Consider the following 27107-nt stretch of genomic DNA (forward strand, 5'->3'; position numbering starts at 1 on the left):
ATAATTTTGAAAGAATGTAGCTGTTCACACAGGGCGTACTGAGAGATATTTGACTTTTAAGGAGATAATATTTTAAAGAGCGACAATAGGGGTGCCTGGGTGGCTCAGTTGTTAAGCATCTGCCTTCGGCTCAGGTCATGATCCCAGGGTCCTGGGATCGAGCCCCGCATCGGGCTCCCTACTCAGCGGGAAGCCTGCTTCTCCCTCTCCCACTCCCCCTGTTTGTGTTCCCTCTCTCTGTCAAATAAATAAATAAATCTTTAAAAAAAAAAAAAAAGAGCGACAATATAAGCAATAATTAAAAGTTTTGACACATGAGTAAGATTACTTAGGTTTACCAGTTCTGCCACTTATAACTATGTAATGACCTTATTCAAATTACTGTGGTTGGATTTATTGACTATATAATGCAATGATAAGTCATACACTTCCTTCTGTTGTCTTCCATTGAACAATTATATATAATTTTGTATAACATTTTTTTAAACTTATTTTTTAAATTGTAAAATATACATAATATAAAACTTACCATTTTAACCCATTTTAGTTGTACAGTTCTTTGGCATTAAGTACATTCACATTGTTGTGCAACCTTAATGCTCCAGAACTTTTTTCATCTTGCAAAACTGAGATTCCATACCCATTAGACAAGTCCCCATTTCCTCCTCCCACCAGCCACTGGCAGCCACCATTCTACTTTCCATCTCTGTGAATTTGACATTTCTAAGCACCTCATATGGGTAGAATGATCTAGTATTTGTCCTTTTGTGACTGGTTTATTTCACATAGCATAATTTTCTTCAAGTTTCATCCATGTTGTAGAGATATAGTCAGAATTGCTTTCATCTTTAAGACTGAATAATCATTGTATATGTATGCTACATTTTGTTTATCCATTTTTTTGATGGACATATGGGTTGTTTCTACCTTTTGGCTGTTATGAGTAATGCTATAGACATAGGTTAGGTGACAAATATGTTTTTGAGACTCTACTTTCAGTTCCTTTGGGTATATACTTAGGAGTAGAATTGCTGGATCATATGGTAATTCTCTTTTAAATTATTTTGAGGGACAACCATACTGTTTTCCATAGTGGCTCCATCATTGTAACTTTTTGTATACCATTTTAATATGTAAAATTTTACATACAGTAGTTAGATAGTGAGCCCTTTAACAGAAGGGACTGTTTCTTAAGGGTATTGACACAGATTCTAGAAGGTAGTATTTATTCACTGAATCCCCATACATTTCTTTTCCTTCTCATACACACTCACCACCCTGCACCTGTATGTTCTATCTCTGCTTCCGGCATAAAAGTATCTTGAATTATTTGCTTCTTCCTATCCCTGCTACCCACTAAGACATAATAGGCATTAAATCACTATTAGCTATTGGTATGTTTTTCTTCCAGGGTCATCCAGAGGAGAGCTGGACATTTTAAGGCAGGGCAGAGGAGGGGAGATGGAGGAATGGATCTAGCAACATGGAAGTGGAGACAAATAGGATACATATTAACAAATTAGCTTAGTTGGAGCTGAAAAAAATCTCTGTAGGAGGTTTTCTAGCAGACTAATATAAAATTCTCCATCTCCAGAGGCAATCTTAAGGAAAAGATAATTGTCCTTCATAATATGTAAATGGATTGCTCATCATTTTTTTATGATATATCTTAAAGGGGTGTTGGTTGCATTTTCTTTGAAATGGCTTCTGGAAGACCTCTGTTTCCAGGATCAACTGTGGAAGATGAACTGCACTTGATTTTCCGACTGCTAGGTAACAAATATTTTCCCAGTAATTTGTTTCCTGCAATTGTGACTAGCTAGATAAGACTATATATTTAAAAAACTATATTTAAAAATTTGGTACTGAGACTAAGATAGCTGTTATAAGAATTATAATTAGTTGGGGCACCTGGCTGGCTCTGTCAGTGGAGCATGGTGACTAGTAATCTACGGGTTGTGAGTTCAAGCCCCATGTTGGGTGTAGAGACTACTTAAAAATAAAATCTTAAAAAAAACCTGATTACAAAGAAAAGAGTTATAATTAGCATAATTATAAAGATAGAGCCTTCTATGTAACTTCTCCTTTTCATTTACTAAGTTCTGCCTTTGCATTAAAAATTGTATGCAAGAACAGAGAAGAGAAATATTGTTGAAAATTGACCTTTAGCATATTATTAGGAAATATTTCTAGGTTAGGTATCAATTAGGCACTATGGCATTTTTATGGCATGATTGCATAGTCCCAAAAAAGTCAGTATGTGTTCACTATTTCTGTCATTTTGCTTTCAGTTGAAATAGTAAAACCAGCTACTAAATGTAAATTTTTCTTTAAGACACTTTTAGTTCTCCTTATTTATATATATTTGTGTATGTATAAATTTTTATATATTTACAAATAAAATTTTTTTTTTTTTTTTTTAATTCAGGAACACCATCTCAGGAAACTTGGCCAGGTGTTTCTTCAAATGATGAGTTCAAGAACTACAACTTTCCAAAATACAAACCACAGCCTCTCATTAACCATGCACCCAGGTATTTTTTTTCATTTCTTTAAGCTAAAGGGGGAAAACCCACATGATTCTTTCTAGTCTCTTGAAGCATTAGCCGCAGTAAGGATTCAGGGAAAAATATATAATACACATACAGAGTTCTTAAATATTTTAGGATCTGATTTGAATCTGAATGAATTTCTTTCTTCCTTTTGTCAGATTAATTTTATAATTCAGAGACCAAGATACATAAATCATAGAATCGAGCTATAAATAAGATGAATATAGAACATCCATATTAGAATTCTAGAGTTTATGTAGATTGTTCCCTCTGTCAGAAAGAAGACATTGGTTAATGCCATATTCAGTACCATGAGGACCATGATAAAATTTTTGTTTTGCTTCCTATGGAATTATTCTGTATTTACTTACAAAAACCTAAGCGTTATAAGTAAAATCTTGACTCTCACCCAAGATGATCCATCAGTATTTGGCCAATGTTAATGACATGATTTGTATTTGAAGAATGTAAACTCTTTCTGACCCCTCATATCCTAAATGTTGGTCATTTCATTAATGTTTCTCAGATCTACCCCCAGGTCCATTTAAAACCCCCATTAAAATTTCAGTCAGAACATTTCTACTTATGGAATTATTACATTTTCAGTAAGTAACAAAGAATAACCCCTTTGTTTTTTTTTCATGTTTCCTTTAAAAAAATAGAGTATACTCAGATACCAAATAAGGTCAATGTCTTTTAATCAAAAGCCATTAACATTGCTCATGACGTAACACACTTGGATCTAGTTCATTTATTCTCAAGCTAGAGAGAGTAGAAAAAACAGTTCTGATACCAAAAATATTTTTAAAATATTTATGTGAATTGATGTTCTTATTGTTACTATAGCAACTAATAACATTCTAAGTAGACTTTCTTAGGCAGAATAATACTATATGCAGGGCTTTTTGTGTGTATCTCTTCCTTCTAAATAGCATAAATCCTATTTTTGTCATTTATATGTTGCTTACTATTGTAGTGTCCAGTGCAGAAGGTTGAATCTCTTCTTTAAAGCAGGTTCTCCATGACCTTAGCCCCTAGTTTGTCTGTGCCCAAGGAGCTCTGGATATTTGTCAGAGTGGCAAACTACAAAGGAGTAGTCTGGAGAATGTCTAGGCTACAGCATCCACATACCCACTAAGAGCACTTGGGAATATTTCTTTATTCATAATTGTGCTTTTTGCCAGTGAAAGGCATGCAAAATAGAACCTGTGATTTCTGATCAAGAGATTATCCCATTAAAATAGTCCCCAAACCCTCTGCTTACTTACTAAATGGATTTCATCACTATAATTATCATCTTTATTGACTACCTCATTGATTTTGTAGCCCTAATTTTTAATTAAGTTTTATGATGTCATTGTGGTATATGTACATTGAACTTTATAGGTTCTAGTACCCAGTTCTCAGTAGACTACCCTGTAAAAACATGTTGAATGAGTCATCTGTGTTTATTGTGAACCACAGTGATATATTCTGAGTTACTTGTCTTTATTTTCACCTATACAGTAAGAAAATGGTGATTTTGTATCTTGTGTGTAGTGGAACAGTATGAAAATGATACATATAACTTCAGCTTTTGTGATAATAAGGGTTACTTTGAGACAGAATGGTGATTTTAAAAAATTCTTTAATTATCTAATTTGTTCTTCATTATTGAAAATTTGAGTCAAAGCCCAGTTTTTTATAGTTTCTTCTTAAACAAGTGGCAAGATAAGTTTTTAAGGATAAAACAGATTTGAGTCTATTTGAAAGCAACAAGAGTGGCTATTTTAGAGCACTTGAAGTTAGCAGGTTAAAACATTAGGGAAATAGTTTTATTTGAAAAGTTGCTGTCAGCTAAGATGAATAAATTGCCACTTGTTTTTTGTTGTTTTTAGGTTAGACTCTGAGGGAATTGAGTTAATAACAAAGTTTCTTCAGGTAAGTTACATCTTACTTTGTAATCACTAAGCCTCAGTTTCTCTACATCTATAGAATGGGATCAATAATAACATGCTTAAGTATTTGTCATGATAGTTAAATAAGATTATTGTAGTATCTGGCATGCTTAAGGCATATGTGTAAGTAAAAAAATAATAAATGATGGTTTCTCTTAATGTGTATGGGTCTCTCATTGTGACTTAGAACTCTGAGGTAGTCACCTTCTGGCATTGATCAACTATGTCAGGGCCATGTTCTCTGCAATTCATAGTCTCTTAAGTTCTTTTTCTTTTCCTTATACTTAACAGCCTTACAGGCTGCTGCACCTACAAATACCATTTATATCTTCTATTCAAAGCAGTAAGAAGAGAGGATAAGGGTGTCAGCCATAATCGCCCACTTGTTTCTGGAAAGCAAAGGCTTTTCCAGAAACCCCTGCAAAGCTTCATCCTAAGTCTCATTGGCCAGAACATTAATTGTAAGAGAGGCTGGGAATTGCGAGCAAGATTATCATAGTTAGCCTAAACAAAAAACAGTCATGATTCATGATTAATCCGCTGGATTTGGAAGCATGGACCCCTTAAACAAATCTAGATTATCTCATCAAGGAAAAAAGGGAAATGCGTATCCAGTAGGTAATTTAATAATGTCTGTCATAAAAGTATTGGATATATTTCCAATGATCCTTTGGTGTTCATGAGGAAAAGGAATGCCAAAGGTCAGATATTTTAATTTTTTTTTATCACTTCAGAAAATACAGGGAATCTAAATTTTTAGTGAATATCCAGCTTCATCTTGGAAATTTGGAACTGAGATATAGTCATTACTACATAATCTCAATAGTAACTCACATTTGAGTATATCTGGTGTACTCCAAATTGGTTCTTAAAAAGCAGTCATTGTATTACAAATAAAAGTAGCTCTAAATGCTAATCTGCCTCCCCTCATAATGTTTAGAGAAAAAGTTAATGAAGCAGTTCTTTGCTTTTTCACAGTACGAATCTAAGAAAAGGGTTTCAGCAGAAGAGGCCATGAAACATGTATACTTTCGAAGTCTGGGACCAAGAATACATACTTTACCTGAAAGTAAGAGAAATTCTAAAGTCCGCCCCCCCCACCACCATTTTCATTTGTCCAGTATTGGAGACTGGGGTGAATTAGGGGTTTAGGAAGAGATTGTTGTTGGTTTTTAAGCATAAAATTTTAGTCTTTTTATAACCAGATCAGAATTCTTTGAAGGGAAGTGTTGATTTGCATATGTTTTCATTTTGTTTCTTTTTTTTTTTTTTAAGACTTATTTTAGAGAGAGTGAGTGAGAATGTTCCCCTGTGAGTAGGGGGAGGGGCAGAGGGAGAGAATCTTCGAGCAGACTTCCTGCTGAACTTGGAGCCCAAGTGGGGCTCGAGTAGGGCTTGACCTCACAACCTATGAGAACTTGACCCGAGCTGAAACCCAAGAGGCGGATGCCCAACTGACTGAGCCACCCAGGCACCCCCTTAATTTGTTTCTTTTAACACTGAACACATTGCCACTGCTCTGTAAGAAATCAGTAGTACTTAGGCATGGGTTATTAATCTTATTAGACTTAAATTGGAAAATGCCTTTTGATGATAGACGTTGTCATTAGGCCCATTCTAGGATTGCTTTGATTCAGAGTTTCTGAAAATGGATTTCAGGCAAAGAGTAATGAAACACAACCAAAACATAAAACTGTTTTCTTGTGAAAGTAGATTTCCTTTTCAAGATACAAAGATGATTTTTCTTTGCTATGGTCACTGACTTTATTATCCTCATGACAGTGGTGATTGTATTGTCAGTCACTAAAAGAGCTGATTTCTCATGTCTGAGTTAACTGCTTCATTTTACTCATAACCTTTTAAAAGATTACCCCAACATTTTACTTTAAAACTGAGTAAGGTGAATGGGGAATTAGAATATTTAGGAACTGGGATTCCAAAAGCTTTCATTAATTTCCCATTTCATTTACCACTAAAGAATATTAATTCATTGAGGTTTGCTAATTGGAATCAAGAATCTTTAAGACTTTTCACTTAGAACTTACCTGGATATTTTTTAATGAAAGACTACCTCTCTGGCAGAGATGGAAATGAGAAAGATGAATTACAGGTGTTTTTTAAGATGATATTTACATTTCATTATTAACACCAAGTTTCATAGTTTGAGGTAGGCAATTATGGTTGTGTACAAACCTATTGTTTTTTGTTTTTTTTTTTTCTGAAAATCTGCAGTTATTTTGAGGCCCTGATACCTTCTGCCATTATAAGGAGACATAAAGGACAGAGAGAATAAAAGTCAAGAAATATCTTTTGATTAGGTCTCCCAACCCCAGTAAGTCCTAGAAAGAGACAGTGTATATTCTCTATATGTACATATTTGAGGAGAAACATATTAGAAGCATTATTCAAAGCAGAGTTGCAGGGGAAGGTTTCTGAGGGGAGATTATTTTGTTTGGTTTCCTTCTCAAAACATTGGGGCAAAGGGGAAAATAGTTCAGTAGGGCTGTAACCTTGTAAATGTAGCATAAATGTTTCATGTTGAATCAATATACATTTTTTTCTCCTTAAATTTTTTTATTGTTATGTTAACATGTTCTGCGAATCAATATACATTTTTAAACATTCTGTGTGTAGTTGGGTTATATTTGTTTTAATAATGTTAGACCTTTACCTGACAGTTTTTGTCTATGCATTTTAGGTGTATCAATATTCAGTTTGAAAGAGATTCAGTTGCAAAAGGACCCGGGTTTTCGAAACTCTTCTTATCCAGAGACAGGTGTGTTTGTCATAAACCATTTCACGTGTCGATCATGAAATTTTGCGTGGAACCACGTTTTTGGTTTATAAATTGATCAGTAAAATTATTGATGTAAAAACCAATGTACAGTGCATTCCACAACTGTATGTTTAGCATTGCACGTACTCACTTTTCTGTATGATGTGGGCAGCTCAGTAATTCTTCAGAGAGAAATCTGACTCAGTCAAGTCAGGGATCCTGAAAGCTGCAGATGGCACAAAGACCTTTTACAAGTGGCCTGGCTTGATCACTGCACACGCCATCCCTGGTACCTGAGGCAGAAGACACACCTTGTGCTTCCCTAGTCTTCAGGTTCATCACTTCGAAGCATAGAAGCTATAGACTGACCCCATCAACAAAAGGGTCTTTAAGACAGTGCTGATCACTCTTATCGTGGAACATTAGTTTTTGCTGGTGGGAACATTAGCTTCCTAGAGTCACCAAATACTGTATGTGGGATAAAACTGAACCTTGAACTGCCTCATAAAATGACTTTATATTTTAGGACATGGGAAGAACAGAAGACAGAGCATGCTCTTTTAAGTCTGATAAAATGGTTTCAAGCCCAGCCCCCAGCCTTTCTTATCAATCAAGGACTCAGATCTGAAGGCAATTATTTCTTTTGGTGGACTTGGAATCTCCGTTTGTCTACACTGTCCTCTTCACAGTGGAGTCTTTTTATTTCAGACCTACAGATTGTTTTTATATTTGTTGTCACAGTGTGACAATTTTTTTGTACAGTTGGTTTTAAGGTCTTCTCTGCCATTAGAGCCAGTAGGTTACAGCTGTTGATGTAACTGTAGCTGCAATTTTTGTGCAGGACTAGAAACGCAGTGCATTATTTATTGCGGAATCATTGCTGCTAAATAACTACTGTCTGTTTATTTAACACAACAGTTAAATGCCTGAAGAAGTTGCAGTGGCTTTATTAGATGTGAATGCATCTGTTTCTCCTCACGAATTGTTTTACTGCTGCATTTCTTGTTTGTTTTAAAAATTAAACTGCAGTGTTTCCTGGAATGTAAATTTAGCTTTGCTTATTAACGGTAAAATAAGTGAGCCATCTTGAACACTCTAAGTTCATGCTATATAATTTTTTATTGAACATCCGCAAGTAGAGTAGCTAAGAAATTGATGAGCACATGTTTAGGAAAGCATGTGATGCAGAAGTTGATTCAAGCAAGTGAACACCTGACATTATAGGGATCTCACATTAGATACCAGTAAATTAAAGCACCAAAATTATTTATTTTTACCTTTCCTCATTTTAGAAATATTTACTGCATATTATTGGATATGTGTATACTAATACACTTACCTATTTTACATTGTGCTTTAATTTAGTTAAAACTAAACCATACAAGTCTATTGAAATATGTGAGGTCTTGTTTTCGTCTTAAATACGATTCTTTTATTAGAAGGGATGATACTTCTTTGGGGAGCCATTTATTTCATTTGGGGGGCTGCGTGTGTATATGTATGTTTTAATAACATTCACTTGGAATCAGCTAAAAGCTGTAATATGTCTTTGAAATGAGCCATGATAAATACAAATGAGAGAAACAAGAACTTAGAGGATTGTTTTAAAGCATTGTAGGTATTAACGTGTTTATCAGAGATAGTAAATATTACAGTTTCAATTATGCATCTCTTTGAACATCATAAACACACCTTGGTGTTGGTAAGTGTTTTAAGCATTTGTGTTAACTTTTAGGGACTATTTGTTCATTTAGTGCATCTTACGAACTACAAATCTTAATTGGTATATTTTGAAATGGTCATGTAAATTTTTGGCTTATATATCATGAAAATAATCATAACTTAATTTTTTTTTCCTGATATTCACTGTAAAACATTCAGGGGTCCTACCATTTCTGTTCAGGAAATCTTGTAGTTTATTGTTATTTAACAGTATTAAGTGAATTTTTGTATATTTCATTTTAACTTTATTTGTGAATAGTGATTGTGGCATGTTTGGGTGTTATTTTAATATTTCATGATACGGAAATTTTAATTTTTAAAAAAAATTTCTGGAAGAAACAGATTCATGTGTAATGGTGAATATTGGACCACTACTGCTTTTCACATTTGTAAATTGGTTTTATGTTAAATCCTGTAGCCTAACAAACTGCTGTTATTTCTAACTGACAGACCTGTATTAATATTGTACTTTGAAGGTTATAAATATTATGTGGAAATTCCTCCATTTTGTTTTGAAATTTATAATAAGATCTTCATGTTGTTAAAATGTGGTTTTGTTGAGTCATAGTTTTTTCTGGGGGAAGAAGGCTGTGCAAAATGGTATCATTTTCCTTTATGGGTTTCATTTTTAAGATCATGAAGTCTTACCGTGCCAGTAATGATATTTAATTTATATTTGTGCTGGCCTTTCATTTAGTAATCTCTACTGTAATTTTATAGGAGAGTACTCAATTATAAAGCTGTCAGATTTTTCATTTCATAGGTTAGATAAATGATGTTTTGCAAATTTCTTATAGTTATCTATAAGTTTGATATTCTTGCATATAAAAGGTGAAGAAATATATCCAGTAGTTATATAAAATTCTTCTTCCTAGGAAGTCCTAGGGATGTTTCTTCATTTTATTAAGGAATTTGATATTTTTTTTTGATACTTGAGCACCACCATTCAGATCCTGAAAACTTTGCAATGAAGAGAATTGAAACTCAGAAATTTTGAACCTTGAACACTTAGAATTCATCTTAAACTGACATGGTTTTAAAGGTAAGAGAGGATGCCTTTTTTGTTTTCCTTCCAAGTGATGTTGTTAACACACACTGAATATGTTGCTCTAGGTGTATAGAAGTGGCTCCATTCTATCTGATGCTTTATTGCATTTGAAAGACTACTTGTTAACATGTTTCATAATCTTATCTTTTGGATCCAGGACAATTCATAAAGTTGTTTTTTTGTATGCTTCTGTTTTTACTGTTTTGGTTTTTTTTAATTTGCCATTTTTATCCATTGTAAGTACACAATATAGTGGCATTAATTAGAGTGTTGTACAGCAATTACCACTATCTTTTTCCAAAAATTTCATCTCCAAACGCTATACCCATTAAGAAATCCTCCCTCATTTCCCCCTACCCACAGCCTCTGGTAACCTCTAATGTGTGGGCATAACTCATTTTACTATGCTGCACTTCATTGTGCTTTGCAGATACTGCATTTTTTAATAAATTGAAGTTTGTGGAAACCCTGACAGTGCCATTTTTCCAACTGCATTTGTTCACTTTGTGTCTCTGTGTCACATTTTGGTAATTCTCACAGTATTTCAAATTCTATTATTATTATATTTGTTATGGTGATTTGTGATGATCCTGGATACTACCACTATAATTGTTTTGGGGGTGCCACAAATCACACCCATGCAAGACAGTGAACTTAATTGATAAGTGTTGTATGTGTTCTGACTGCTCCACCAACAGGTTGTTCCTCCATCTCTCTCCCTCTCCTCAGGCCTCCCTATTCTCTGAGATGCAGTACTGAAATTAGGCCAATTAATAACCCTACAATGGCCTTTAATTATTAAAGTGAAAGGAAGAGTCACACATTTCTGAGATTAAATTAAAGCTAGAAATAATTTAAGCTTAGTCGGGAAGGTGTCAAAAGGCAACATAGGCTGAAAGCTAGGCCTCTTGCTCCAGTCAGCCAAGCTGTCAAATGCAAAGGAACAGTTCTTGAAGGAAATTAAAAGAGCTACTCCAATGAACACATAAATGATAGAGTGAAACAACCTTATTGCTGATACGGAGAAAGTTTTATTGATCTGGGTAGAAGATCAAATCAGCTACAACATTTCCTTAAGCCAAAACCTAATCCAGAACAAAGCCCTCTCTCTCTTCAGTTCTCTTAAAGAGGTGAAGAAGCTGCAGAAGAAAAGTTTGAAGCTAACAGAGGTTGGTTCATGAGGTTAAAGGAAAGAAGATGTCTGCATAAAATAAAAGTACAAGATGAAGCAGCAAGTTATCCAGAAGATCTAGCTAAGATAATTAATGAAAGTGGCTACATTAAACAGATTTTCAGTGTAGGCAAAATAGCTTTCTCTTGGAAGAAGATGCCATCTGGGTCTCTCATAGCTAGAAAGGAGAAGTCAGGGCCTGGCTTCAGAGTTTCAAAAGATGGACTAGGGTGCCTGGATGGCTCAGTTGGTTGAGCATCTGACTCTTGATTTTTGGCTCATGATCTCAGGGTTGTGGGATCAAGCCCTGCGTTGGCCTCCACACTTGGCGGAGAGTCTCCTTCTCTCTCCCTCTCTTTCTCCCCCCTGCCGAAATAAATAAATCTTTAAAAAAGACTCTCTTATTAGACACTAATGCAGCTGATGACTGTAAGTTGAAGCCAGTGCTCATTGACCATACTGAAAACCCTAAGGCCCTTAAGAATTATGCTAAATCTACTCTCGCTGTGCTCTGTCAGTGAAACAACAAAGCCTGGATGAGAGCACATCTCTATATAGCATGATTTACTGAATATTTTAAGCCTACTGTTCAGGAAAAAGGTTTTCAAAATACTATTATTGTTCATTGACAATGCACCTGATCACCCAGGAGCTCTGATGGAGATGGACAACCAAGATTAATGTTGTTTTCATGCCTGCTAACACAACATCTGCTCTGGAGCCCATTGATCAAGGAGTAGTTTTGACTTTCAAGTCTTATTCTTTAAGAAATACATTTCATGGGGCACCTGGGTGGCTCAGTCGTTAAGCATCTGCCTTCGGCTCAGGTCATGATCCCAGAGTCCTGGGATCAAGCCCGTATCGGGCCTCATCCCAGAGTCCTGGGATCAAGCCCGTATCGGGCCTCCCTGCTCAGCAGGGAGTCTGCTTCTCCCTCTCCCTCTCTCAAATAAGTAAAATCTTAAAAAACAAAAATACATCTCAAAAGCTATAGTTGCCATAGTAGTGATTCCTCTGATGGATCTGGGCAAAGTAAATTGAAAACCTTCTGGAAAGGATTCACCATTCTAGGTGCCACTAAGAACATGTATGATTCATGGGAAGAGGCCAAAATATCAACATTAACAGGAATTTGATAGAAGCTAATTCCAAGACTTGAGCAGAAGTAACTGCTGTGGTGGAAATCGTAAGAGAACTAGAATTAGAAGTGGAGCCTGAAGATGTGACTGAATTGCTGCAATTTCATGATAAAACTTGTAATGATAAGAAGTTGCTTCTTATGGATGAGCAAAGGGGTTTCTTGAGATGGAATCTACTCCTGGTAAAGATGCTGTGAAGATTGTTGAAGTGACAGCAGAAGATTTAGAATATCACATAAAAAAATTTAGTTGATGAAGCAATATCAGGGATTAAGATGACTCCAATTTGAAAGAAGTTCTGTGGGTAAATTGCTATCAAATAGCATGAAAGGACTCTTCCATCATTTCCACAGACTTTGTTGTCTTATTTTAAGAAATTTCCACAGCCACTCCAGCCTTCAGCAACTACTACCCTGATCAGTCAGCAGCTATCAACATCAAGGCAAGACCCTCCACCAGCAAAAGGACTGTTGACACACCAAAAGCTCAGACGGGTTAGCATTTTTTTAACAATAAAGAATTTTTTTTCCCCACAAAAGTATGTACTTTTTCTTAGTGTTATTGCACACTTAATAGACTGCAGTATAGCATAAACATAATTTTTACATGCACTAGGAAACCAAAAAATTCATTTGGCTCACTTTATTACGGTATTTGCTTTATTGCAATGGTCCGGAACTGGACATGCAATATCTCCAAGATATGCCTGTAATTTTTCTTTTAAGTTTTCTTTTTATTTATTTACTTAAGTATATCTCTGTGCCCAACATGGGGCTTGAAATCACAACCCTGAGATCAAGAGTCGCATGCCCTTCCAACTGAGCCAGCCAGGCACCCCTGGTATGCCTGTACTTCTTGTGTCTGAATTTGCCTATTGTAGGTATTTCATGTAAGTGGAGTTGTACCATAGTGGTGTCTGGCTTATTTCATTCACTTAGAATGATGTTTTCAAGTTTTATCCATGTTGTAGCATGTATCAGAATTTTTTTTTCTTTTCATGGCTGAATAATATTCTTCAAATGTACATTTTGTTTAAACATTTATCTGTTGATTTCACATGAGCTTTTTTTCCACTTCTTGACTTTTGTGAATAATGCTGCTATGAACATGGGTGTGCAAGCATCTATTTGGGTCCTTTTTTTCAATTCTTTTGAGTTTATATACATAGGAGTTGGAATTGTTGGGTCATTTAGTAATTCTATGTTTACCTTTTTGAGGAACCATCAAATGATTGTCCATGGCAACTGCAGCATTCTACATTCCCAGCAGTAATGTATGAGAGTTCTAATTTCTCATCCTCGCCAACACTTATTTTCCTTTTTTTAAAAAATTATACTCATTTTAATACTTATGACACGGTAGCTCATTGTGGTTTTGATTTGCATTTCCCTAGTGAGTAGGATATTGAGCATCTTTAAAATGTGCTTGTTGGCCATTTGTATATCTGGTTTGGAGAAGAGTCTGTTCAAGTCCTTTGCCCATTTTTAAACTGTTGTTGCTGAGTTGGGTTGTTTTAAGCTATAGTTCTGTACATATTCATTTTTTTTTTAAGATTTATTTTAGAGCGCATACGAGGAGGGGGAGGGGCAGAGGGAGAGGGAGAGAATCCCAAGCAGACTCCCTGCTGAACATGGAGCCTGATGAGAGGCTCGATCTCATGACCATGACATCATGACCTGAGCTGAAATCAAGAGTCAGACGCTTAACCGAGTCACCGAGGCGCTCCTCTTTATATATTCTAGATATTAGACACATATGAGGTATATGACTTGTAGTTATTTTTTCCATTCTGTGGGTTGTCTTTTACTTTCTTGATGGTGTCCTTTTAATACATAAAATTGCTCATTTTAAAGACATCCAATATATCTTTTTTTTTTTTTTACTTGTGGTCTTGGTGGCATATTTAAGAAACTGCCAAATTTAAGGTCATGAATATTTTCCCCTATTTAAGAGTTTTATTGTTTTAATGCTTACATTTAGGTAATCTGTTTTAATTTTTGGTCCATCTTGGGTTTTTTTTTTTTAAAGATTTTATTTATTTGACAAATAGAGAGCACAAATAGGCAGAGGGAAAGGGAGAAGCAGGCTCTCCGCTGAGCGGGGAGCTGGATGTGGGGCTCGATCCCAGGACCCCAGGATCATGACCCGAGCCGAAGGTAGCCGCTTAACCAACTGAGCCACCCAGGCACCCCGGGTTAATTTTCGTATGTGGTGTAAAGTAACTTCATTCTTTTGCATGTGAATGTCTAGTTTTCCCAACACTGTTTGTTAAAAAGATTGTCCTTTTCTCAAAATGGTCTTGGCACCCTTGTTACAAATCAGTTGGCCATAAATGTGAGTTTATTTTGGGGCTCTTGATTCTGTTTTATTGGTCTACATTTCTCTTTTTCTGCCAGTACGTTTTGATTACTTGTAGCTTTGTAAGTTTTGAAATCAAGAAGTGAGTCCTCCAACTTTGTTCTTTTTCATGATTGTTTTGGTTGTTCAGGGTCCCTTGAAATTCCATTTAAATTTTAAGATGGGGTTTTTCTATTTCTCAGGAAATATGCCATTAGGATTGTGATAAGAATTGCATTGAATCTGTAGATTTTTTTTTTAAGATTTTTTATTTATTCATGAGAGAGAGGTAGAGGGAGAAGCAGACTCCCCGAGGAGCAGGGAGCCTGATGCAGGACTCGATCCCAGGACCCCAGGATCATGACCTGAGCCGAAGGCAGATGCCCAACCATCTGAGCTACCCAGGCACCCTGAATCTGTAGATTCTTTGTGAGTATTGGGATTTCCAGTCCATGAATGCAGGATAGCTTTAATTTCTTTTAGCAATGTTTTGTAGTTTTTCAGTGTACAAGTCTTGTGCCTCCTTAAATTCATTCCTAAGTATTTTATTCTTTTTGATGTTATTGTAGGTGGAATTATTTTCTAAATTTCTTTTTTGAGTTTTTCATTTGCTAGTGTGTAGAAATAGAAATGATTTTTGTGTTGATTTTGTATCCTATAATTTTGCTGACTTTATTTTTTTTGTGGATTCTTTAAGGTTTTCTACATATAAGACCATGTCATCTGAATAGAGATAGCTTTACTTTATTACTTGAATTTATTTTTTTTTTGCCTAATTACTTTGGTTAGGACTTTCAGTCTTTCACCATTGAGTATGGTGTTAGTTGCAGCTGAAAGAATAAATGATAATTTGTTTCTTCTCTTCCTCCTCACCTACCCCTATTTCAATATAGAATGATTGGTAGACCTTAAGATTTAAAAGATCAGAGGACCACTTTTCAAACCCATTCTCCCCCACTTCCTCCCCTAAGTCAACCTCAGTAATTGTTTCCTTAAATATCTTTTTAAAGCAGATTTTATATATACATATATGTATAAAATATATGTAATATGTTTTGATGTATCATATTTAAGGCTAGATGACAAGACTTATTTTCCAACTGTACCCATATAGAGAAGTAAAATTTGGATCATCCCAAGTAAATGGAAGTAAACCAACCCACTTGCCTCCTCACACCTTTTATCACAAAGTATTTATTGAACAAAAATAATAAAATTGATACATATATGAACATGAATGAAGATATGCATCATAGAAAAGATGTGTACAAAGAGAACAACGTTTAGGTTATAGTTCTATAAAACCTTAGCCATAGCAGATTAACACTGATGAAGCAGACATATAAAAAGGAAAAAAAGTTATTTAATATGTCCTTTGAAACCTATTTTCTGACTAAAATTGTTAAAATACACATGCACACACAGAATGAGGCAGGGCTATAAGAGTTATACTTCAATACCTCCAGTTCTGTATTTGTGTCCTAGTGAGTTTTTTGATCCATAAAATGTATGGCGTTTTTCCATTTCTAAAAACGGAGCTAGAATGTATGTCAATCATAGTATGTCAAGGAAGGAAGTACAAGAATCGGATTTATAGTCATTAGAGTATTTCCAATCAGCATATACATTTAAAAATATTTTGGGTTGAGATTTTTGTACATTGATTAACTTCCTTTGGTTTATGTGGTTTTTTTCTACCTAACAGATTTGGGCCAGTAGTTACTTATAGTTAGGCATGGGAAAACAGAACTGGACTGAGCACCAATCATTGTTCTACCTTTAATGAGCCGTGTGACCTTAGGCAACTCCCAGTTGCTTCTGTGTAATTGCCTTATCTGGAAACCGTGGTAAGAAGCATTCTCAAAGGCCCCCTCTACCTTTAACATTTCATGTTTGGTAAATATCAGTTCCCTGTACCAGCTATTTTATTTTAGTACAGAATTCTCCTCAGCTTACGTGAAAGTGACAGTAGTGTCTGGATTTTGGAATTTACTTTATATCCAAAAGTGTATATTAGAGATTTGTACCTCCCCATACACAGAGACAATTCCAATGGAAAATCTCAAGATTTTAAGCATTATAACAAAGTTTTAGAGTCTTTGAAAACTCAAGAGATGTTTGCTTTTACAAGCTTTATTTTTTACCCCTTTTTCATAATCTTGCCATTTAACACCTAATGTGGAATCAGTTATTTGGCATTTCAAATTGGTTTGTTACTTACAGTTAAGGATGATAATCTGATCTTGAAAGCACTGGGCACTTTCCAGTTTTCTTCACATTAGAACTTTGCTACTTCATGTACAGAACAATGCCTTAGAGTGGCCCCTGCTGTTTTTGTTACCACTGCTTTACACTACGCAGAAGAATTTACTGCTGAGTGCTCCAGATGTAGTAGTTCAGTTCCACAGTGAGGTTCCTGAAGAGTTATATATTTCTTATATCCAATTTCCTTCATTCTCACCATAAACTTAGTTAATACATAAAGCAGTGTATCCTACCTGTGTCCACAAACAAGGCTATGCCTTATACACCTGAAGATACCTGATGTTACAGAATTGTTGTGTTCATCAACCAGTCTGTGAGCCTCTTCATAGGATGTTTAAATGTTAATTATAGTTCTAGGGGTTTAGTGAAACCCTAACTAACTCATGATGATACAGGAAATGTATCAGGGGTGTGATTCGCTGTGGAAAACTGGGAGAACTACAGCTAATTTTTTGAAATAAGAATATGCTTACATAGGAGATATTCCAAGGGAATGGGTAGAGTGAACTTGATGTAGATTTCCATCTCAGGTTTTTGTTTGGGAGGAATCTAAAAGATTGTAAACAGCTAGGTGGCTAGCCTTTCAAACTTCATTTTTTAAAAAATGCACTTTAGAACATTTTCTTTTGTGAATGTTTATTTTCTAAATATGGCTTAGTTTCTTTTATAAAAACATGAAATTGGACATTTACTGAACTTCAGTTCAAAAGAGGTTCTAAGGCAATTCTTATACAATTGAAAGCGAAAAAGAAAAATATGGATAAGCTTTCATTTTGCCTACTTGTGAAAAATAATGATTCTACTAGAGAGCTGTTTGATACTAATTTTTGTCTTCCAAACATTTTCTCTTAATACTAAAAAATATATAAACCATTTACATAAAACTAAATGCAAAGGAAGGCACAGCTGGTTATAGTGTCTATAAGCATAGTTCAGCATATGCGGAATTAGAAAGAAAAAAAGCTTCACATCCTTATTAGTTACACTGAAAACCATTAAGAAAAGTTCTTCACTGTCAACAGTGTTCAACACTTAAGAGCTAAGAGAATATAAAAAAAACATTAAAAAATCACTTAATGCCAAACAGATCTTCATATATACTTGAATATAAAAAAAGGTTTTAAAAATGCTAACATAAATCTAGACCATCCATGTTATGAAAAGTGCAAACCAAATTAACAGGGTTTCACAACGTCCTTCTCATGACACAGGTAAACTAGCCCATGGGGACAAATTTATTTCATCAGTTAATAAGTCTTTAACTGTGGCCAGATGTCATCAGGATTTCTGAGAGTTCGAAGAAAGCAGTACTGGAGAAGCAGCTCTATCCAGACTGGGGATTGGCACTGGCATGTGGCCGTTAAGCAGTGTTGGAAACTGTAGGGGACAGAAGATTTTTAAAATAATTATTGCAGACCCATTGGGACAAACTTGAATTCTTTACATTCCTAGACAGAAGACAGACCATAGTGGATCACCCTTGGGACAGAGAGGTTGCAAATTATTTTACAGAATGAGATCAAGGTTACATATAGCAAACAAGGGAGAAGGCCCAGAAAATGTCCCTATTTTATATGCCTAGCCACTAGAAAAAAATGTACCTATGGTGCTAAAGCATGTTCAAATACTCCTTTTAAAAGGTTCCAAGCTACTTAGAATGCTGATTTGCTTTAAAGTAATTTTGAAAACCACAGACAACTGACTCTACTGATTCACACGTAAAATTTCTAATACTATATTTTGAAAATGGCCAATTGTTTTTCCAGAGTAAGAAAAACTGCTAAAAATGAAGAATGTTTTAGCTTAAAAGACTTAGAAAGCAAGAATATATCTTGGAGCTGAGGAAATTTTTTTTTTTTTAAATTACAATGATAATACCAAACTAATAGATCTCCTTTAAGTGACAAAACAAAGAGTAAAGTTAATTTCTGTAGTGTGGGTAAATAAGATGATAAATGGGATAAAAGTATATGCTTTGATAACTTTCAGGTCTAAAAGAAATACCACACTATACTCCCAACTCAACAAGAATAATTAAAGGCCTCCTTTTAATACATTACTATTCACAACTAGATTTTTGTTGTCTAGATTGGTATGTGTCAAAATGATCTCCTGGGCTATCTTCCAGTTTAATTTCTATTTAGATAAGTTAATATTAAATTTCAACACTAAATATCAAACTACAGAGCCTAGCACAAGTTAGAAGTACAATAAATACAGAATATATTTTTTCAATTTTCAAACTGTTTCAGTAACTGTTATGTGTAGTGCCTTACAGTTTATCAGTGGTTGTCATTTCAGTTGGTATCTAGAAGCCTGTAAAGTAAGTTTGGTTATCCCCATTTTATAGAAAACAGAATTCAAATAACTTCTGATTGGTTAAAGACTAATAGGCAATAAAGCCAAGTTTTAAACTCTGAAAGATCCTGCGCTTTTTGTACCAAACTGCCCAACTTATTTTTGGCAGGGCTTGGTGTGAGTGTGCTCTTTAAATACTATTTCAGTTTCTTTAATGGTCATTGGCATATTCAAGGTTTTTGTTTCTTTTCTGACACTTTGGAACTTGAGTTGTTTGTAGAATTTTATCCATTTCAACTGGGTTATCAAATCTATTTGCATATAGTTTATTAAGATCCACGCTCCTAACTACTATTCCCATTGACTTAAGAGTGAACACAGAATGAAGAGCAGGTTTTGAATTTTCATTCTCCTAGCTTATTTGCAATTTTTTCTCATTTTGTTTTTTGACCATCTTATTGGTGTTTTCAAAAGAAGCAGCTTTTGGTTTTGTTAATCTTCCTGTTTTAAAAAGTATATTATTGATTTCTGCCCTCTGCTCTTTATTTCTATACACTCAGTTGTAGTTTCTCTTGCCTGGCTTTTCTGGCCTGTTTCATCTTTATTGACTCCCCACCTCCACCCGCTTAAGTTGCAACATTCCCCCCAAAGTTTTGTTTTCAGCCTTCCTTTCTCCTATACTCAACAATCCTTTCTTGCTGTTAGCTAGATGTCCCCATCAGTGCGTCTTCACCAAAAACCTGTTATTCCGTGTTCACTCTGAAGTCGGTTAGAGTGGTGATACGAGCAGGACCCTAAACTTCAGTCAGGGCTCTGCCACTTATGAACATGTGGTCTTGGGTAAACTGAGCAACATCTCTGGGCCTTAGTTTCCTTATCTTTTCAAAAAGAACTACTGGGAGTACAGTTGACTCTTGAGCAACACAGGTGTGCAGATTTTTTTTTCAATAAACACAGTATAGTACTACAAATATATTTTCCTTGCAATTTTCTTTAACCTAGCTTACTTTATTGTAAGAATACAGCATAATAATACATATAACATGCAAAATGTGTTAATCAACTGTTATCAGAAAGGTTTCCGGTCAACATTAGGCTATTAGTAATTAAGTTTTTAAAGAGTCAAAAGTTATACATTGGATTTTCAACTGTAAGGGGGAGGTCAGCACCCCGAATCCCCACTTTGTTCAAGGGTCAAATGTATTAAATGAGAAGCCATGAAGAGTGCTTTGAACGACGTCTAGCATACAGTAGCCCTCAATAAATGTTAACTTCTTACTTATAGCATTTCTAGTCTTTTAATCACATAAGTAATCTTTGCCTCTTCCTAATTTTCACTACCTCTTACTCCTCAAACCCAACTAAAAGTCTCTCAATTTTACCTCTGGAATGTCTTCTAAATATATTCCTATTTCTACTATTCTAAAAGATTATTTTTCCCTCAGTATTTGCAGTAGTATAAATATTCCTCCTATCTTCCTGCACCTTATACTTTCTGCTTTCTCTTCAGTTCTTCCTCCACACTGGTATCAGCAATATCTTCCTAAAATAGAGATTTTAGGGGCGCCTAGGTGGCTCAGTCGGTTAAGCATCTGCTTTCTGCTCAGGTCATGATCCCAAGGTGTGTCAGGCTCCCTGCTCAGTGGGGAATCTGCTTCTTCCTCTCTCAAATAAATTAAAAATCTAAAAAAAATAGTATAATTAAATCTGTTCTTTTATATCCAGCTTAGAAAACCTTCCATGGTTATCAAGAGACTAAGGTGGAAAACCCTGAGCATAGCTTTCAAGGCCTACACAGCCACTCTTCTAATCACCCAGTCCCTTCCTGGACAGACTATGCACTTGCATATCCAAATCATGGAGATTATCTAGAAGGTGCTTTTCTCTCTGCCAAAACCCTGTCCTTTCTTACCAGCTCAGGTGCCACGTCTTCCGGCGGAGCCTTCATCTAGTCCCTAGCTAGAAAGCTATTCCCTGTTGGGTTCCTATAACCTTTTGTTTATATATCTATTATTCCCATAGTGCATATTCCCCTACAGTCCCTGATAACAGAGCACTGCAAATATTTTCTGGGTTAGATTCATTGGATTAAAACATTCAGAAAACATCCTCAATTGAAAACTTAATTCTGGGTGCCTCAGTCGGTTGGGCATCTGCCTTCAGCTCAGGTCATGATCCTAGGGTCCTGGGACTGAGCCCCACAGAGAGCTCCCTGCTCAGTGGGGAGCCTGCTTCTCCCTCTGCCATTCACCCTGCTTATGCTCTCTGGCTCTCTCTGTCAAGTAAATCAAATCTTAAAAAAAAAAAAATTAATCCTGCCTTGTTTCAAGATATTATCTGTACCTATGCCAAATTTGATGAAAATCTGTTTCAGAAGTGGAACAGACACCCTGTAGATAAGCTCAAAATGCCAAACTGTTCAGACCCATCTCATTTTATTTTTAAATATACCTCTTCCAGAAAGGCGCTAATATCTTCTCTCTCCTTCCCTTAAATTCTTCAGTATCTGCTGTAAGTTGCCACAGTGATTATATCAGTGGACCTTCTGTGCAAAAAGTCCTCAGCTCTGTCAACTGTTACCGAAAGGATTCTGATCTACTTTTCAATCCTGACAACAGGAAATTTGCCAGCATCATTTAAAACTTATTGTAGCCCCAATGTATTTCTTTTCTTCCTCAATGTCTAGTATATATGAAAGGTTTATTTTTAAAGAAAATTATTAGTTCAAAAGGGGCACTGCTGATAATCTGAATTTTGAATATTCCTCTTACCATGTTTTATTTACTATTTTCAAAACTGCTAGTTTCAACTATCACAACTGCTCTTACATAGGAAGAGTAATGTTTTAAAAGGTACAAAGTTGTTTTTCCTTAGTTTCATGGACCCCAGTCACAGAAAGAGGGCACAAGGCCCTGCCAACAACGATCTAAACATGATTGTTTTCCCCATTTCTACCTCCCATTTGTGGTTTTTGTTGTTGTTTTTGGATGGCTCTGGTAGAGAGGACAGGTACATTGTGAATTTAAAATTCTGAGTAGGTGGCCTTTAAATGCAGCAATTTCTTCTGAAGAATTCTAGTTATAAATTAGGAACCACTGGTCTGCTGTGGTTCTCAAAGTAGATTCCTGGAGTAACAGCATCACTAGGATCTTGAAGAAATGTTATTATCAGGCCCCAATCCCACACCTTCTAAATCAGAAACTCTGGGGTTGGGGCCCAGCAGAATCTTTTAACATACCGTCCAAGCTGATTCTGTTGCACGTTACCTTTGAGAGCCACTGGTCTACAGTAGTGACTGAAGAAAAAAGGGTATGTGTGTCCAACACCCAGAGCTCCAAATATCCTGCTAATGTGTACAATCACTATGGACACGAACCATTACTGTGAGGAGTGATAGGCTGGAAAAGGTTTAGTATCCACAGCAAGGGATCCCAAAGAACTCCCTAACAGCAGTTCTCCATGGCTTCCTTGAGAGATCACCAAGCCTTGTATCAATCAGGTGGCAGAATTCCCAGTAAGGAGGGAAGTGAGATTCCATTCTTTATTCACAAATATCTAGTGAACCCTCCAGAGACCGTGTTAGATTCTAGGACTAAAGTAATAGTGCAGTCCCTGTGCCCATAGAGCTTACCATACACAAGGCACCAAACAACTGCTCTCCTCAGGAGCTCTAATACTAGAATACTGCTGCTCCATTGTGAATACTCTGAGGAAATAAGGTCTTTCAGCTCTCCACCAAAAGAGTACTAACCTAAAACTTTTCCTAGTACTACATTTGCTCACTGCTTCTAGTTTTTTTACTTCCCTGCCAGAGTTTAAGGGCTGAGAATCAACATGTTGGCTGTGCATGACCATAGCTCAATTTTCTTGTGATGAGAAGATGGGCCAGAAGAGAAACCTGATTACCTAGGGATATACAGTCACATCATGACAACCCTACCTCAACCTTACTAGGAACCAGAGAAGCAAGATAGCAATGAGAAGCAAGATAGCAATCAAAACCTCTTTAGCTCTACCCTTCTTCCGAGACCCTAAATCCCAGCATGTATAGCTCCTGGCACAGAGTTCAATACCAACCTTTACAAGCAAAATGACCAACTCAAAAAAGCACAGAGACCTGATCTTTTTAACACTTAGGTTCTTAAATTATATTTCTTGTCTTGTCTTTTTCTTTTTAAAGTAACCTCTACAACAGACATGGGGTCGAACTCATGACCCTGTGATCAAGAGTCACGTGTTCTCAGGGGCGCCTGGGTGGCTCAGTCGTTAAGCATCTGCCTTTGGCTCAGGTCATGGTCCTGGGGTCCTGGGATCGAGTCCCACATCAGGCTCCCTGCTCAGCGGGAAGCCTGCTTCTCCCTCTCCCATTCCCCCTGCTTGTGTTCCCTCTGTCACTGTGTCTCTGTCAAATAAATAAAATCTTTCAAAAAAAAAAAGTCACGTGCTCTACAAACTGAGCCAGCCAGGTGCCCCAATTCCTTGGTGAATTCTTAGGTACCCACTCATTTAGTCAGTGATAATTACTGAGCATTATTTGTATGCCAAGCAATGTGGCCAGACATGGGGTGGGGGAATGGGCACCACAGTAAACAAGAAACAAGATGTAGTTCTGGCCTCTTGAGGACCCACAGTCTAGTGGAGGAGACTGCCAGGTGAACAGGCCATCATAATACAAAGTGGTCAGTGCTAGATGCAACAGGGACAAAAGAACAACGAGCTTGGGTGAGCCACACTGGAGGGCAGGCGTGGGATTCAGGGTAGATGAGACATGCTAGAGTTAGAGAGGGTTTTCGCTTGCCCCAGTTTTGCTTCACTCCTGTCCCTAGGACCCTTTCTATTTTTCTCTTAGTAACATCTTTGTGAGGAACAGTCTTCACGTCTCAAAGAAGAAATACTGATTACCACATGATTGCAAGCAGTGCTACCGCAAGATTCTAGTGTGTGAATGAATAATAAATGTGCCTACCTAGTAACAGGAGTTGTGCAGGATAAAGCAGCTAAGACTTAGTTTTTAACCAAATGCCCTGGACACTCCTTTCTTATTATGGAACAAGGAGAACTTGATTATGATTCATAGGATTATACAGATAACTTTTCTATTACAGTACGGACATTCTTCACTATTTTTGTTTTTCAGTTTATTTCAAGTGATATCAATATGTTGCCTAATTTTCTAAAGTCCCTTTTCCTTAATAACTTTCCAGTTTTCATAGTCAATGAAGATAGCCAAGCACTTCGAGAATTAATTGTTCCATTTGTTGATATCTGACATGAATATGCCATTTCTGCCTTGATGAAAATGTCTCCCTCTGAAGGCTGGGTTTTGCAGCACCATTAACTCCCTTTGGAAACTTAATATTTTAACCAAATGTAGGGTAGAACTCTGTTACCTCTGCAGTATTTATTGGGGAAACACACCCCTTAGAAGCTCAGTGTTTAAACATTCATTTCTAAATGCTCACCTGGAACAGCGTGTTTGGCCCTTGCAACCGGGCAGGACTCAGTGGAGCAACTGGACTAAGGCTGCTCCAGAAATGTATGCTGGATAGCAGTGGACTCGGGGTCAGAAGCAATCCATTTGGTGTCTGGGAAAGAAAGCACATACACAGATTTTGATAAAGATATCACCTGATTCTGAGCAGTGTGGCTAGGTACACCAGCCATGAACCAAGAAACAAGCCTTACCATCTTAGTAAAATCTGACAACTATGTAATTTCTGCAAGGCTGTGCACAGTTTAACTTTCTTCAATGCTGATTGTATTGTATTAGCAACTTTATAAAGGAGAAAAGTATGGACAAGTTACCTTCCCTAAACATTCTAAACATTGTAAAACTCAAGTTTACAGCAACATTCATCCAGGTGGTTTTTTCAATTTGTTTTCCTTCCCACATTAAACAAGATTTAGTGTACAAAATGGGATTCCCTGACGGGGCTTTATTTTTTTTATCAATATTTTATTTTCCTACACTGGATATCCATTACAAACACACATTGTTTTAAAGGGCCTCTCAAACTTCACTTTCATGGTTATCAATGGCCCTTTAAGATTTTAGGATCTGGGGGCGCCTGGGTGGCTCAGCTGGTTAAGCAACTGCCTTTGGCTCAGGTCATGATCCTGGAGTCCCAGGATCAAGTCAGGAAGTCTGCTTCTCCCTCTGACCCTCCCCCCTCTCATGCTCTCTCTCCCATTCTCTCTCTCAAATAAATAAAATCTTAAAAAAAAAAAAAAAAGATTTTAGGATCTGTTGTTAAAATACTCTGTAGCAGCTTCTTCAAAAGTTCTGAACTGGGTTTTCCAGATTCCACTCCGGATATGGGGCTGATGAGAATTCATCTCCCTGGCAATGGTTTGGAGGGGGGAAAAAATTCTTTCTTGTTAGATTGGGTGTAAAGCCAAAACTCTGTGTTTCCCAGGAGAGTGCCAAGGACTGCATTTGCTTGCACACACACAGCAGGAATCCTGGCCTGCAAGCTAGCTAGAGGACAGAAGAAACAACTCGCCCCAGCTGGTATGTCTGCATGGCTTTTATTCTCAGCTGAGGCAAACTCCCTGGCCCATGGTGGTTTTGCACCTTTGCTGACTAGAAGGAGCCCCACAGTGGTTTTGTGATGTCAATAAGGTGCTTTGTGTAAGAAGAACCACAGCAAAGGCGCCAGCATTGCACATTGCATCACTTTGGATGCTAAAGTGTTATTTTTTCCTAGAATTGGCACCAGCAGCTTCGTTAATTATCGAGAATATCTGGCATAAACCTAAGTTGAAAGGTCTGCTCTGTTCAGCGGAAAGGAGACAAACATCCAAAGGTTCTCAAACTGTGAAGCTGCTGAAAGGTAAACTAATTTATACCATCTTGAGTCTTTGGTTCCACAGCATTTCCTACACGTGGAATGACCTATGAGGTGACTAGGATAAATACATGTTTTGGATAAGGTTCCCACTTCTAATCCAAGGCAGTTTCACAAATATGCCGGGCCATCTGGTCTGGCGATTAAGACTTAATGGTTCAGCATGGGCTCTGCCAGGGTTCCAACCTCAGAACCACTACTTAACTACCTATGCCTCCGTTTCCAAATCTATAAAATGGGGAGGAAAAACTGCCTACCTTATAGGATTGCTGGAAGATGAAATAAGATGATTTCTGTAGAGCTCTTAATATGTGCCTGGCACACAGCAAATGCTCAAGAAGTGTTAGTCACAAGTGTACCCGATATACTTATTCAGTGAATTTCATCTGTTCATGGGAGTAATTCTCAATGCATGTATAAAAGTACTCCGTGTTCTGAAACCAATCAAGTCCGCCAGTACCTTCAAGGCTCCTCTTAGTCATATTAGGCTCAAGTCCACAAACTCAGGTCATCTGAGAACTAACATATTTGGACGTTACTCTGGAACCAAATTCCAGCCACAGTATGCAAGTTAACGTTCAAAAACCAGTGTGTTCAGGGCCTCCTAGTTTACCTACCAATGAAGGTCCCAAAGCTCTTAAACAAAAAGTCTTCTAGTCTACAAAACCTATCTTTCTCTTATTTGTGGCCATAAATATACACCCACTCCGTTTTAATCCTTTGAGCAATACATGGAAGTGTAGAAGTTTTATTTTAGTCTAAAATGTGCACCCAGGTCTGAATGTGAGATGTTTGCACATCTGTTTCAAAGGGATACAGGACATACTCAGAATACAGTAGTCTTCTGTTTCACATGTTTAATCATTTGGAATATCTTTTATAACATATGCAAATAAATATTGTGAAATGACTTCATTCGCTCTTCTCTCCCCCATCCCTGTTCTCCCTGAAGATCCTATGGCTGTAAAGAAAAAACCGTTTGGTTGCTCTTTGAAGGAATGTTCCTATTAATGC

General features: G+C 36.6%; 2 protein-coding genes across 7 annotated transcripts in view; one reads left to right on the forward strand and one right to left on the reverse strand.

Annotated features, from left to right (window-relative positions):
• Positions 1 to 12067, forward strand: part of CDK17 (cyclin dependent kinase 17) — a 113263-nt gene extending 101196 nt beyond the window's left edge. For 2 of the 5 annotated variants that reach the window (XM_025882485.2, XM_073900470.1), the window contains exons 12-17: positions 1676 to 1773; positions 2429 to 2534; positions 4430 to 4472; positions 5468 to 5558; positions 7188 to 7265; positions 7792 to 9487. In XM_025882485.2, the coding sequence (XP_025738270.1) occupies positions 1676 to 1773; positions 2429 to 2534; positions 4430 to 4472; positions 5468 to 5558; positions 7188 to 7265; positions 7792 to 7829 (454 nt within the window). In that variant the 3' untranslated portion in view covers positions 7830 to 9487. Of the gene's footprint in view, positions 1 to 1675; positions 1774 to 2428; positions 2535 to 4429; positions 4473 to 5467; positions 5559 to 7187; positions 7266 to 7791; positions 9488 to 9862; positions 10508 to 10764 lie in introns of those variants that run through there. The other 3 variants (XR_003210282.2, XM_025882486.2, XM_025882487.2) reach the window with 3 other exon arrangements.
• A 3789-nt stretch (positions 12068 to 15856) lies between these two features.
• ELK3 (ETS transcription factor ELK3) overlaps positions 15857 to 27107 on the reverse strand; it is a 68939-nt gene continuing 57688 nt past the window's right edge. For both annotated transcript variants that reach the window (XM_073900471.1, XM_025881330.2), the window contains 2 exons: positions 24708 to 24830; positions 15857 to 18324 (listed from right to left, as the gene is read on the reverse strand). In XM_073900471.1, coding sequence (XP_073756572.1) covers positions 18226 to 18324; positions 24708 to 24830 — 222 coding nt within the window. In that variant the 3' untranslated portion in view covers positions 15857 to 18225. The remainder of the gene's footprint in view (positions 18325 to 24707; positions 24831 to 27107) is intronic.

The sequence above is a fragment of the Callorhinus ursinus genome, unplaced genomic scaffold, assembly GCF_003265705.2.
Source record: "Callorhinus ursinus isolate GAN/ISIS: 27379988/994484 unplaced genomic scaffold, GSC_fseal_2.0 scaffold14, whole genome shotgun sequence".
NCBI lineage: Eukaryota > Metazoa > Chordata > Mammalia > Carnivora > Otariidae > Callorhinus > Callorhinus ursinus.